Source organism: Micromys minutus, assembly GCF_963924665.1.
Source record: "Micromys minutus genome assembly, chromosome: 23".
NCBI lineage: Eukaryota > Metazoa > Chordata > Mammalia > Rodentia > Muridae > Micromys > Micromys minutus.
The window spans coordinates 37,165,124-37,180,859 of NC_137958.1; the positions used below are offsets into that span (position 1 = coordinate 37,165,124).

The following is a 15,736-nucleotide window of genomic DNA, read 5'->3' on the forward strand; positions in this document are numbered from 1 at the left end:
CTTATACTTGTTACTATAATTTTGTACTCTAAAGATACTGCACAAAATATTGGGAAATTATGATTATTAAAGAACATTTCATATCAAATATCATTTAATTAATCTAGTCATTTATTCTTTTAATTATGTTATTTCCATAGTAAAAAAAATTTTCTGTTGGACTTTCTAAACAAATATAGCATCACTAATTATATTATTAAATACAATGCATTAAATAATCAGTCGATTTTGTAGTTGTAGTAATGACATCATTAATCCAGGATCCCAACCAGCAAATCCTTCTCAAATTATTCCAAACAATAGAACAAAAGCCAAATACTTTCACACACCTTCTATGCAGCCACTCTTACTCTCATGCCAAAGCCTAATAAAAGGAATATCAGTAATAAATGAAAAATTGCAAAGACTTTTGACCTGAATACAAGTATATCACACACACACACACACACACACACACACACACACACACACACACACACACACACCATGATTAAGTTGACTATAACCAGAAGTTATTGGGAAGGTTTGACATACATACTTAATCTGATAATATTTCAAATACTAAAAATGATTGTAAAGACAAAAGTCACATACACATTTCAATAGATGCAGAAAAGGACTTTAACAAAATTCTGATATGCTCTCATGACAAATATTCTAGTGAAATGGGATTACAGGAAATATACTCATCGTAATGAAAACCACATATGACAAACACATCAAAACCATAATATCAAGTGAAGAAAATATGAAAGAATACCAGGACAGGAACAGAAATGTCTACTGCCCCACTGCTTTTAGTCTAGTTCTGGAAGCCTTAGAAAAGTATAAAGACAATAGGAGGAAGTTAGAGAGAGAGAAACCAGGAAAGATTAAATAATACATTTGCAAACATATTAAACACACTATGCAAAATCAATTCTCAGAAAACTTCTAGAAATGATCAACACTTTTAGCAGAGGCAGTATATGAAATCAACTTAGGTACCAATAATAAACATGCTGAGAAAGAGGTCACAGAAACAAATGTATTTATAGTAGCTGGAAAAAAAAATCTAGGAACATGTGTAACCATGGAGGTGACAGACCTCTACAATGAAAACTTTACATCTTGGAAGAATGATGGGAAAGACACTAGAAGATGGAAAGACCACCCACTTTCATGGGACTGGCATCATTATTATTGTGAAAAGGATCATCCTACCAAAGGTGATTTACAGATTCAACATAATGTGAATGCCCATGATATTTTTCACAGAAATAGAAATGTGCATTCTTGGTTGGTACCCTGTACAATAGAAGTCTTGTGTTGTCTTTAGGCACATTCTTTAATAATTTTAATCTTTGCTTTTTGTTTCTCCGGGTCGTACCATTTGTTATCTTATTTCCCCAGCATATTTTCTCTACTGAGGACTCCCAACATGACCATCAGTTTGGAAGTAAAATAGCCTGGGTGTGGGCTGATTGCCATGTCTCTTTGGACAGGCTCATTTTTTTACAACTTGAGGCTAAGGCTGACCTGCAATGCTGTCAGCTCCCTGGAAGAAGCTGGGATTCCCGAAGCACTCAATGCTCTAACCTCATTAGATGACACAGCAGTGTGTTATTCTGTGTCATGCTGCTTATCCGCTTACTGCCCCTAAGTCACCATAATGCAGAACCCTCAGCCTCTACCATTTCCCTCCCTAGGACAACCACAGAAAGCATCAGCATAACTTTGCTGGTTTGTTCTGGGAATCCCTAATCAAAGCTTTGCATCTGCTCTTAAAAGCATTTGAAATAGCATCGTATCCTGGGCCCCCACGTAATTTTGTAAAGATGATTTCCAGATAATGTAGTCTGTCATCCTGCGGAAAATGGAATGGGAGAGCTACTTATAGGAATGTGTACTCAGAAAAAAATTAAGTTAAATGACACAGAGAAAAATACAAGGAAAGGTAGAACCAAAGACCCAGTTTGAGTTCTGTCTCAGTCTCCTTTGAAAGTTGCCTTAAGGGTGAAAGTAGAAAATATAGTCAGGTTAGCTACTATAACTGGAGAAGGGAGAATAAATGTGCTTTTAAATGTTCAACTACTTTTAAAATAAAATCAGAATTTTAAGTGCCCCAAATGGTCAAAATACATAACATTGACTCATCATTCAATTGAATACCTCTATTCAACTTCAGAGGTGGTATTAGTTCTTCTTGATCAGCAATGGGCAGACCAAGTATGAATGTGGTCTCTCCCTCTTTTAAAGGGTTTTTAAAGAGGAAACCCATTAAACATCTGAGCAGTCATTTTTCATACAAATTGTATCATTTTACAGTGGTGCCTGTAAATGCACTGAGCAAGTGACCTAAGCCAAAGGGATGGTGTCACTGTTTGCATGTTTAGCTGACTTTGGAACTTCTCCAGTACAGTTTTCCTTTGATTGCATTTTTGTTTGAATACTTCCTTAAATCTCAAGGGCGGGTTCTTCCTCCCACGAAAAGTCCCAAAAGTCACCTCTGGGTAAAATACTAGCTACCTTAATTTAATTCCCACCAGGAGAGAACTTATTTACATTTGTCCCTTTGGGTGAAACCCCTGAGCATCTCAGTTCTCTCTGTATTCATGAGGAAATTGCAGAGGGTGGCAATCCTTCTGCTTCTGTTCAAGGCAGAGGACTCACTGGCAAGGATGATCTGACTTTTCAGAGTTTTCTTATGTGTTTATTATCCTATAAACTACATTGCACAATGTCTACAGTGCAAGTTTATGTAAAAAATGTAGACAGTATGCCTTTTATTTCTGTTTCAGTGCAGCACGTTAGGCTTACTCAAGCACAACCCGGAATGTAAAAAATTGTGGAATATGCTTAATTTCTCTCACTGAGAGTGTTTATTGTCAGACTGTATATATCTGTTTGAATGGCTATTATATATAAAATATAGTAATACACATTGAAAGTCTTAGAGATCAGTGATTATTCTTTCCTGTAATCTATACCTAGAATGACTTCCCAGAAACAGGAGACTGTTTGTATGCCATGGGATAGCTTGGCATATTTCTAGGATCCTAAGAGTGAAAGTAAGCCCTCTTTCTGAGATGGATAAGCATCTCATCAATAAAGTTGTGGGGACCTTCCCAGGCTCATAATAACTCTAATGCACATTTTTGAAATATGTCCCACCAATCTGTTATTTCAAAAGAAATGGACAGGAAAGGTGTACCATTGACATTTAATGTACTGTGATAGTTACCTTCTGTGATAAGAGGGGATTAGTACCGTACACAAAGCTCTTCTCTCTTTCTATTTCTCTGATAATATGTTCATTAGCATTCTATGTCATATTGAGACCTCCCAAAATAATGATGTTTATGTGAACATCATATCAAACTTTGTGTGTGTGTGTAAAAAAATATTTTGTGTCAAATTATTCTATTTTCAACTTACATTAAAAAACAACTTGTTACTTGTGAAAACGACTCTACTATAAATCACAGTGTGAACCTGCAAAATAAAGTGTGATATCTGTTCTTAAAAATAAGTGATATATCAGTTGTTTAGGGCTTAAAATGTTCATGGCAATACAATCGAATTTCTTGAGATTATTGTGTTTCAATGGAGCTTGGTTGTAAGAAGTGATTAGAGATCACTTTCTGTCTTCCTCTTTCCCTCCATCTCTGTCTCTCTATATCTCTCTGTCTCTGTCTCTCTTCCCCCCTCCATTCCTCTTTCCTGTCTCTTCTCCCCTCCATCCCTCTTTCCTGTCTCTCTGTCTCGATCTCTTTATAAATGAAATGTGACCTTTTCCTATATATTGAAGAAAAACAGGCTAGAAACAATGTTCACAGAGGACAGTCTAATCATCCTTCATTCTCTTGTATTTGTGATCCACATGCATTACCCCTGGGGTGTTGGTTTACTGGATCCATTCCAAGGGGGAAGTCACAATTTCTATAGTTTGAGGAAGAAAAATATAACCTTTTAAGAAGAATCAGAAAATCAAACAGACAAACTCAGAGGTGTATTAATATTCTTAGCCTATAGAGAAATACACATGTCAAGTACCTAGCACCACAGATTCCAGTTATAAATATTCATTTCGAGTGAAGTAATTAGTTTTGCATTTATTCTATATTTTTATCTATTCTATATTTGTAGCTATCTATTGCTATCTATTACTTTATTCTAACAGATACCTCTTAACAAGTATACTCTTTATGTTCCTATCTATTTGTGTGACTTCTGGTTTAACAATGATACTCTGTGTTCCTGTTTGTTTCTTTGGCTTCTCTACAGTAGTGAAGTAGAAAGAGGAACTCTGAAGAAAAAAATGATCCAAAACATGACGGGTGGCTGATCAGAATTTGCAAGATCTTTTGAAAGTAATAACTTACAAGACATAATTGACACGCAGATACTAAGATCTGATCTACTCTGAAAGACTACTGTAACAAGTCTACCTAAAAGTTTCAAAACAGGGCAGCCATTACAGTAGCTGTAATATCGATGTACTAACATTTAGGTTTTATGCTAGCACCTTATAACCTAAAGGTACCTGAGTAGTAACATATATCCTAAGGCTGTATTCACAAGTGAGCTGGCTTGCTCAGGAAAATTATTGGACGCTGAACTATTAAATTTTGAAAGCTGCAAAACTTCAGTGCTTTTCTTTGCTCACTGACACTTTTTTTTTTTTTTTTTTCTGGGGCAGGGGAGCCACTCTCGGTTTAAAATGGCACATTTCTCTGTCTACCTTCTTCTTGACCCTTTTCCCCCTTGATTATTCTTGATCAGAATTCCTCCCTAAATATTCTAGCTTTTGTTTTTGTCGTTGTTTTTCCCATTCGTCAACCTATAGACTTTGGAGGAAGGTCTTTTCTATTCCCAGTTGTCCAATGCACCATGCTCTGTGCATCCCTTTGTTCTGACCAATACACACTTCCTGAAGATACCTGTATGCTCCACAGCCCCGCCCCCCTCTAAGTAGCTTGTTAGCCACTATTCCGCTCAAGTTCCATTCTCAATAGTTTTTCTAAGGCGTTGTTTTCAGGTTATCACAGTAGGTCATAACTGTTGTTTTGTATACCATCCTGAGGAAGCCAACCATTTTATGACATGAAATTTGTGCTTGTATATTTATGCTCACTATTTTATATATTTTTGGATCTTCGTTGATACCCAATAAGAAATGTTGAATCGATTAGTTCTGGGAGTTTTGTTGGTACTCAGGTAATGGGCATGTGAGAAGTATGTAAAAGTGCTCAGTATAAAATAGAGCCTATAATGATGTGGAGTCTATTGTAGACCAGGGTTTGAATACACTTGCTCATTTGCATACTTATCCATCCAGCCCTGAACTGAAATTAAGAAATAAAATAAAATAAAATATGGGTGATAGTTTCCCTTGCTTATAAAGACAAGTATTTGGAATGTAGTCAGGAATTATGTTGGTTTATTAAAGCAGAGATTGGAGGCTCTCTTTCAAGATCAATGTCTTCACAAGTATTTGGCAAGATTCCAGTACGAGACATGAGCATTCTTGTGTCTAAAACTCAGAGGAAGTGGGAAGGTTGTAAGAGTCAGGGAAACAAAAGTTTGCTGTGATATTTTGTCTCCTAGGAAGGTCAGAGAAACCATATCCAGGAAATCTCATCTATACATCTGCCTAAACAGGTCCTGAACAAGGACAGCAGCAGTGAATATGTTAACATAGAAATGGGGCAACTCATGGAGACTCCATGCTGGACAATGAGCTTCAGGTAACCAAAGAAAATCAAGAGAAGAAATACTCTTCTCTAGGGAAGAACTGACAAACATTGGTCAGCTCTGAAACCATATACATCCAAGTAACATGTAAACTGAGCAGCTTTCATTTATGTATTTAGGAGGCCTATATATAATGGTATATCTGTGTAATATGATATACAAATAATAAACTACATATAATACATGTAACAAAATAACATCAATAAAAACCCAAGATATATAGAAAATTTTAGTATCCTCATTAGTTTATTCTTAATCATAGGTTATCAAAGGGAATTTTTCAAAACGTTGATTATAAACTTCCTATCCATTATTTATTTTATATATTTGTACTATATTCAATTCAACATATTGTAATCAATTTCATTTTAGTTTTATACTAATTATCCCTTCAAAATGTTGACTCAAAAGGCTTTTACTATTATTTTAATTAAACCTATCAACAAAATAAACCTGACCAAAGCTAGAGCTGTATTGTTTTGTTTTTACCTACATCGGTCTAGGTTACTCTTTAGCTGGCTTGAACTCCAAGCACAGTGCGAATAGTAGGAACTCTGTCCACCTCTGAAGACCTGTCTACATTCCAATTGCTCATTCTTCATGAGTCAGCCATTTGAGGAGTACCATGTACCTTCTTTGTCCTTCTGTGTGTTTACATGGGAGAGCAAGTTGTCGTTGGTTTGTATGCAGTATATTTCCCGGGTTTGGACACCACCTCCACAGAGGGTGGTCTGGTTGGCACGCCTCTTGTCCTGCTGACTAAGCAAAGGATCCACATGGCAATCTGTCCACTCTGTGGTTCTCCAGCCATACCTAGATGAGGAGAATGAGGTGGCAAAGGTGATTATTCAGGAAAATGTTTCTTCATCCTTCTCTGGTCTTCTAATACTGAAACTCACAAAACCTTTTCCTCTGGATCCAGTATAGACTCCCAGTGTGATGAAGACAGATTCGGTTCCACTTACTTCATTGTCCTCAGTTAGGCCCCCTTTAGAGGGGTTAAATGCAGAGTGTGCCTGCTTTAATTGCAACTGCTGGAAGTTACTTATCAATATTTTATGAAATAAGAACATAATGCTGAAAACATTAAATTTTATGTGCAATTAAATTGAACTCCAGATCACCCTTTCTTGGTGCTTATAAACAAAGGCAGGCTTTGAGAACAGCAAACATTATAAGTGATGATGAGCCCAAACACTTGTTTTTGCTTTTAATAAAAATGCATGAAAATTGCGTATTCATATTGGAGCAAAGTTCTAACTGCATGCTAGGATTTAAAAATATAACAGCAATTTAGAGCTTTCTCATTACTGTCAAGAATCAGACCATTTTCATGCACATGTTCTGTAGAACCCAGAATTCCTGATGAATGCCAGGAAGCGATGGAAAGAGCTGACTGCGCTGTTAGTAGAGCACAAAAGAGATTGTCCCTGATTCTTAGAGCTCCAGTCAAAATTATTATGTGAAAGGAATGTTGGGCTTGTCAGCCTTACTTTCCCTAGAAGGAGATAGACAGGGATGCATTTCCTCATGTCACAAACAATAGAAAATGATAGCATTTTCCACCTCTAGGAAAACAGATACCTTAAAAGCCCAGAGGAATTGGCTCAAGTAGCACTTTGTCAGTCTAACCCAGGCACTTCCCCATGGATCAGATTAATAGCTCACATAGATATAAATGGATGTGCTTATCTCAATTAGACAGAAAGGTTAAAGGTGCCCTTAGATGTCTGTTCTGGGTGCTTGGCTCCATCAATGGTGAGTAATTTGCCAGTGAAGATGAGATTGCTTACCATTTTCATTTTTATAAGTGGGGGTTTGAGGCTGTACAATTGTGGGATTGGGCCATCAAGAAGAGCACTCACTTGGTTTCAAAGGAAAAACAATTCTAGAAACATGGATCATTAATAGTTGGTGGTAGGAATAGTGTACCGAAAAGTAAAAGCAAAGAACTAGTTTTCTATGGCTGTTAGGATGAAATTATAAGAAAAAAAACTAGAAGGGATTCCAGTTTAAATCATATAATGAGTTCTGCAATGGAGACAGACTTTGATTAATATAAATGATTGATATATTTTAAAGAAAGTGCTTCCTTAGGAAATGGAGAAGATAAAGACAACCAAAAATATCTGTTTATTTTATTAATGGTACATGAAAAATTGAAGAGATTAAAAATAGAGGCACCAATGTTAGACAAAAATCAGAAGAAACTGGTGGGAGAAACAACATCCTAGAAGTTTGAACAGTGTCCTTCAACTCCTTAATAGAAAAGAACCATCATAGTCAGTAGTACCTCCAGGATTTGTTAGTTCCTTGTTATATGGGCAGACTATGGATGACTCAAAATGTAGTAGAAGGCTTCATGAAAACAATGGCTATTTTGGTATCCTGCCTAGGTATACCAGGGGCACTAATTTGATTTGTCAGTGGTTTATGAAGTTTAAACTCCATCCATTTCCTTTGAATCTATGAACTATTAAGATAAGCTCCCAGTTCATACTAAAAATCTTTAAGTTGCTTCATAATATTCTACACTAAAAAAAGAAATTTTGTTAGGGTAAGTCATTGTAATATTTTCATAGTAGTATTTTTAAGGAAAAACAAGGTTAGAGTGGCAAATATTTCAGAGCTAGTCTTGCTTCATCTGAAGTCAACGAACATTTATTAAGTACTATGCACTATGATATAGGCTGGTAATAAAACAAAAAAAAAAAACCAAATAAATAAACAAAACATCCCCAATAACACCTGAAAGCCATTTATTTTTGATATAGTTCTTTACTTATTTAAAATTGCTACATACCTTTCTGAGTTTTAGTACGTCATAGGAATCTATGATTTTAGAAGCTTGGAGGCTGACAAATGGTGGACCAAAGACCAAGTTAACAAATTACTGGAACATGGACACACTCACCTACTGCCTATATCTCTACTCATGGTACTGAATCATTGCAAGAGAGACATATGCAGCCACCCAGCCTAAAACTCTCATTGCGTGTCATCAACTCAATTAATCACCAACTGATATTATAGACTACACTAAGAGAATCGCTGTTAAAAGTTTAGCCTTCTCAAAGATCTGGAGGCGCAGCTGTTAAACATCCTTTCATTCTGTAAAGGAAGTACACTTTAATGCATAAAGTATGTAATGAGATGTTCTAGTTTGCTGCTTAAAACATGCAAGAAACCTCGTCATTTCCATACTATTTAGTCTGAACTAATATTTGAGTCAAAATACCAATATAACAAATATTAAATATTTGTGACATCAGATAGCTGAAGGGGCATGGCATTTGTAGCTGAAGGGGCATGGCATTTGAGCACACCACATTCTTCCTTCTACTCACGTAGCACAGAGGACAGCTCCATCTCCCTGAGACAGACAGGGCTCTTTTTCTTCAAGTTCTGGACATTCTTTCTCACTTCCAATTGGAAACTGTCTGATGGTCCTTGTCCTTATTCGAGTGCCTGTAGGGGATGTGACATCGTGGCATGTTTTTGAACATGGGCTCCATTCCGACCACTCAGACACCTGGCACTCTTTGGTGATCACACAGGACTGGAAGGTCATGGGCATTCTCTCTTGTTGGCAAAAGCTGGAACAAAGCATTGATATTTTCACCTTAGTCTAGCAGGCAGTTATAGACTCCAGGATAAAATCAGGTTGGACTGTTTAATTTCTATGAAGACACACAATTTACAGTATCACTGAAAATATGTTAACCTTTGCAAAGTATGGTAAACAAACAAGCTGAACATTAACATTTGCCTTGCTTTTTTTATGTGAGTCTGGGTGTGGTTGTTAAATCATTCACAAGACATTGGAAAAAGTGGACAGAGAAATTGAGTAATGCTGAGTTTACCATATTGTTTATTATTCATTCTCAGTTTAATTTAGAAAGGAAGAAACCTAAAGCTGTTAATATATGTAAACTTCTATTTTAGTAATTTAAATAAGCATGTCTGCTTAGCTTCGTATTTTTAGAGTATAACACATAATTAAATTTATGTCTTAGTACAATTTTAGGTCAGTTATGACTTACAGTTGTGATATATGTGTATCTAAGTACATCAACCTTCCTTATTGGTCTATGCACATATGTACCTATATAGTGTGTGTAGTGTCCTTCTGAGGGTGTCTAGTTCTTGGGAGCTGGGGTTGCAGATAGTTGCAAGTTCCTTGATGTAGGTGCTGAGCTGAGTATGTGGGTTCTCTGGAAAATCATTAAGTATTTTTAACCAATAAGCAATCACCAACCTCTCTAATGAGTATGAAATATTTGTGAATAATCAGACTAAATATAGAATAAATAATGAAAATGTCCATTGAATTTCCTATATGTTATAGAAATATGCTCTATAGGTATCTTTAATAATTATTTTACTAATAAAATATTAGTGTTCAAAATCCTTGTTTTTTTTCATTCTCATTGAATCTGAGGCATGTTGTATTAAATTTGTAATAACAAATAAGACCAAATATGACATTTTGAATGTCAACAGCTAAAGATCCAAATAGATTGAGTTTTCCTGGAATTGTACTGACTCTTAGCTGGACTCTTGTCCAGATTCAATACCAATATTACACACTCACAGAGGAAGCCTGTTGTGGTGATGGATATCTGGACTGATGAGGGAATTCACTGATCATTCCCTCTCATTCAGGTTCCATATTAATTTGTCTTAATTGCCTGCAGAGGGAGGCAGGTCCGTTGTACTATAACAACTTACATCCTGTTGACTTAATTCTACCACCATGCATGATTTTGAAAACAATTAAAGCTGAAAACATCAAAGTCAATTTGTTGAACTTGAAAAGTCTGAACAAAAAAAAAATCCTCAGAGAATGGTTAAAAAGAGGTAAAAAGAGGTCTGAGTTAATTCTGTTTCTCTACAACAGAACAAAGCCAACCTGTGCTCAAATGCTGTATAAATACTGGAATTAATGGTGTCCTTAGGTATAACACTAATTATTAAATTTTCTTTGTGACACGCAACTTTTCATCCTCACATTGGGGGTTACTTCTGAGATTCAAACAAAAATAAATGACCAACTAATGTCCCCTATAACTCCATTTTTACAAAATTTACATAATTCATTTTCTCTTAGATTTATTGCCCTTCTCGATATGATTTTCCTTTACATTAGCATGTATTGTCCTTCATATAATACTTTAAAAGTTCATAGTTGGTATCCAGTGGAAAGATAAATAATCTCTCTTAGTCTTTTCAGGATAATTTGACCAATGGTTTACTGCCTACTATACAGTAACTTTGGTTATCTGACACGAGCTGATGTGTCAACTATGTTACTATGTCACATACCTTGTGATAAAACGAGGCCTTTATGAAAGTTTACCAAATTTTTAGAAATACTGATACAATGTAGGCAGTCATACCTCTGACAATTAGTGCATGTGACATCACTCAGACAGACAAACCTTTATGGAACGTTTGGAGACTAAGGCAATGAGATTTCATCAAGAGACACAGACTCTAGGGATCCATAAAGTTTTTGTGTTATCTCCATGTCAACCTGATATTTATATATATGTAGATGTATTGTTCATATAATAAGATATGCCTGTATCTCAGCCCTGGATTTCATTCCATCAGATGAGAAATGTGACAATTAGGGTTGGTTCCATTTCCTGTTCTAAATAGGACGCTTGAATGGAATTATCGTTAGCATTGTCAGTTTGAATACTTTGTAAAGCCTAAGTGTAAAGCTTTATTAATATACTAAATTTGATAATTTCATTACCCTTTCATATGTACAATTAATTGCATCTTTCAGAGAAATATTCTGACAGACGTTAGAGAGCTTGCAAAGGTTTTGCTGCTCCAAAAATTATGGTATGGAATTTGAGCTTAGGTTTTTCTAGAATCAGAGCCCATCCCTTAGCATCCCATTCTCAGGCATTCCGAATTGCTTTAACTGGCTCTAAATCATAAGGTTTGTTGCAGTTACTGCTTTAGTTGAGGCAGATGCCAGAGTTAAACTGTGAACCAACTGGAATCTGGGCTTGAAAAATCCCACGCTTGTGCCAACTATATGCTTCACAAGTGTTTTGTTTACACTACAGTGACTTCATAGTAACTATTCAAATCCCAGACAAATGCAATTTCCGCACCCATGCTCACAGCAATTATACTAGTTAAACTCAATGAATTTGAAGAAGAAGAAGAAGAAGAAGAAGAAGAAGAAGAAGAGAGAGAGAGAAAGAGAGAGAGAGAGAAGCATGAGTGTTTGAGGGGTGAGAGTATGCTAAGAAAAGGAGGGAGAGTAGAGGATGGGGGTGACAGTAATCAGAATATTAGAATGCACTGTATACATATATGGATTTGCAATCAACCAATTCAATTGGGGAGCCAGGACAAGTTAAAAACAATTTTCTAATAAGTGTAAGAAGTGTTATCTGCAATGTAACCCTCAAAAGCAAGAAAATTAAACTTCTGGGTGGGGCACATACAAAGTGTGTGTGTGTATGTGTGTGTGTGTGTGTGTGTGTGTGTGTGTGAGAGAGAGAGAGAGAGAGAGAGAGAGAGAGAGAGAGAGGGAGGGAGGGAGGGAGGGAGGGAGGGAGGGAGGGAGGGAGAGAGAGAGAGAGAGAGAGAGAGAGAGAGAGAGAGAGAGAGAGAGAGAGAGAGAATTTCTATAACTCAAATTTCTAAAAATACAATTGAAGAAGCTGTAACCCCGTGGTTCAGAAACACAAAGAATGATAGTAATTAAGTTAGAGTCATGTAAGTCTGTGAGGAGAGGAGCAGAAGGTTACAGGAAGTAGTAGGTTCCTATGGTTAAGGCTATGGTGAAAGTTAATCATATATTATAGGTGTAGGTGAAGGTGCAGATTCCCTAACTGGCATTGTGCCAATAAAGAAGGCAAGTGCCAATGGTTGGGCAAATGGTCAGGTAGAATTTCTGGGTTCTGTGAAGGAGAGAAGGGACACGGGGAAGGAGATATGAGCTTTTTGTCAGGCTTAGGAAGGAGAGGCACAAACAACCAGGTAAGGCCCCTGGGCACCTAGGGCATGCAGCCTTCACTGCAGGTGAGGGCCGAGAAGTTTGCAGGAGGTAGCTGTTAGCTAATAAAATTAGGACAGGAGACCCTTTGCCCAGTAATTAGGTTATCTGGCTGGTTTTAAAATAATAACACTGTCTAGTGTTTTTCTTCTGAGGAGCTAAGGTGGGCAGGAGAAAGGGGGAAGACAGAGTGGTTGAAGGTGGCCTTCTCAGGTTGGGGGCTGGTTGTGTTCGATCCTGGTCTAAGCCAGATAGAAAAAAGAAGTCCTCAGAGCACAGGATGCAGCACTGGACAAGGAGATAGAGTGCTTTTTAAAAATCACACACAACATACAGGTTTTGAGATTGAGGTACATTTAATTGATGGAATCTGTCATGAAATCACCTATTGGACAAGAAAAGAAACAGATTGATTTCTTGTTCTTATAATAGAGAATTGATAATAGAGAGAGTCAAAATTAGAGATCCCCATGGGGTCTAACACCTGCAGAGGATGCAGAGGAAAGATTGTAGGAGTCAGAGGATTTGGAGGACACCTGAAGGACAGGACCCACTGAATCAACTAAGCAGGGCTAATGGGGGCTCAAAGAGACTGAAGTGGACAAGCATGATGCCTAGATGGGTCTGTTCCTGGTCCTCTATGCATGCCTGCTATGGCTGTTAGCCCAGTGTTTCCATGGGACTCCTAACAGTAGAAATGGGTATGTCTCTGGTTCTTTTGCCTGCTCTTGGGACTGTTTTCCTCTTTTTGGGTTGTCTTGTCTAGCCTGGATAGGATGGCTTTCACCTTGTCTTCTATCTTATTTTGTCCTAGTTGGCATCTGTCTCTTAGTGGTCTGTTACTTTTCTGCAGAGTTAACAGAAGGGGGTGGATATAAAGAAAAAATTAGCGGTGATAAGGATTGGAAAACTATGTAATACATAAGAGAAGAAACTATTAAAAATGGAGGTTTGCTTATATTTTAGGACCTCATTAGATGGACTTTTAGTTTTCTGAGAGCTCTCCACATTGACTGATTTGTAACACTGCCTGCAGTGATTGAGAATGCTTCCCCCTGCTTTCTTTTCAGGAGTTTGTTTATTACTCTTCTAGCAACAGTAGCTAGGAAGTGAAACCAACTTAAATATTCTTCAGTTGATAAATCGACAATAAAAACATGGTAAACTACAATACTCTTTAGCAATAAGTAGAACAGAAACTATAAAGTTTCCAGTAAATGAATGGAGAATGGAGCTGGAAACTACCATAGTGAGTGAGGTTGACCCAGATCCAGAAAGACAAATGTCATCAATGGTCTATGGTTTGTTTCTCCTAGTTCAGATTGTCCTCTAGTCTGTAGACTTGAGCATATACTCTAAAGTATCCTAAAGGAGGAAAGTACAGAGGGGCCTTGGTATGAGAAGAGGACAAAGTTCCAGGGAGGGTAAGTGTGATGGAGGACCAGGGAGAAGACAGGTGTTATGAAGTGGAATATAGAGTTAATGAGGGAGGGCTTTAACTGGGAGAAAAAAGTAATACAGGGGGATATGGGAAAAAAGCCATAAATAATACTAAATATCGTTGAAAAAAACCAGAGAAATATAACTTTATTATTTAAAAAAAAAAAACAGAGTTTTACCACATAAGGAGATTATGTCATACCCAAGAATGATGGAGTATTTAATAATAATAATAATAATAATAATAAATAATAATAATAAATAATAAATAATAATAATAATAATAATAATAATAATAATAATAATGATAATAAACCCAGTACCAATAGAAATGAATGTTTGGCTGGAAAAATGCAAATTCTCTCAAAACAATCTAGGTCTTTGTTCTCAAGAGCCCTCCAAAACTTGAAGGTAAGCCCTTCTTGCTAACAACACCACGATTTGTCCATGGCCAGTGAAGTGATGGGTGTTGAACTGACTTTCATTTCCTCCGTGAGGACTGGTGCTCACAGCATCAGTTGTGCTATGCAAGCTGCCAAGGAAAGGAGCCATTGGACGTCCTATTCAAACAAAAACCTGTGAAACACATCAATTATTGGATTGGCAAGATATACACAATTGTGAAATAGTGGCACTTTTATTTTTGGGATAACCAAGAATTATCTACTTGGAGTTAAGGCTGCTCCACAGGAGGAAGTTCATGGTGAAAACATAATTTCTGTTTCCTTAATAGCACCTCATATTCCCATAGGAAAGGGGACCTCTCACCCCTCTTCGAGAAATATTTATTTTTGCAACTAATGAAGACTATTATAGAGATCCAGAACTGTTTAAACCACACAGAATTAGGGACATGGGGGTGTCCAGTTTCAAGTCATGTACCTGAGATGTTACTCCCACACTCACATCTCATTGAAAATCACGGAGGAGTAGAGGCAAATGATTGTAAAGGCCAGAAAACATAAAAGAGCTGCCAAGTGATAGTGTCCCCTAGACTTGAAATGAAACGTGTACCCAGGAAATCTCCAATGTATAGCTGCTTAAACAACACAGGCACAATGAAAACAGTAGTTGAGATACCAAGATGGACAGGAAAAAGTCTAAATGGTCACACTCATAGATGAATCAAAGTGTATATACAAGCCACATAAAATAAACTTGCCCGTGTGTGTGTGTGTGTGTGTGTGTGTGTGTGTGTGTGTGTGTGTGTGTGTGATGAATTTGAGAGGGATAGGAAGTATTGTGGGTGGGCAAAAAGGGATTGAAGTTATGTAGATATAGTTCTCAAGTATGAATTTTTCGACCTACATATATATGCATATGTGTGAATACATAAGTGTGTGTTTGTATGTGTGTGTTTGTGTATGTGTGTGTTTAAAAAATGTCCACCTACAGGTGAGCATTCCATTTAAAAAGTTGAAATAAAGCATTTGGGTTTTATACAATGCCAAGGAGCAGGAATTGTTTTAGAATTGTTCTGGTCTAACAGAACTGTAGGGACAAAAATGGAGAAGAGACTGGGGGGAAAGGAGG

The 15,736-nt window shown here is 36.9% G+C and overlaps 1 protein-coding gene across 1 annotated transcript in view; it reads right to left on the reverse strand.

The window, feature by feature from the left end:
• The window catches only part of THSD7A (thrombospondin type 1 domain containing 7A), a gene marked incomplete at both ends in the record, with an annotated part of 363,343 nt that overhangs the window by 166,406 nt on the left and 181,201 nt on the right, over positions 1–15,736 (reverse strand). Inside the window, 2 exons of the mRNA XM_080936262.1 lie at positions 6,368–6,549; positions 9,084–9,332. Coding sequence (XP_080792388.1) covers positions 6,368–6,549; positions 9,084–9,332 — 431 coding nt within the window. The remainder of the gene's footprint in view (positions 1–6,367; positions 6,550–9,083; positions 9,333–15,736) is intronic.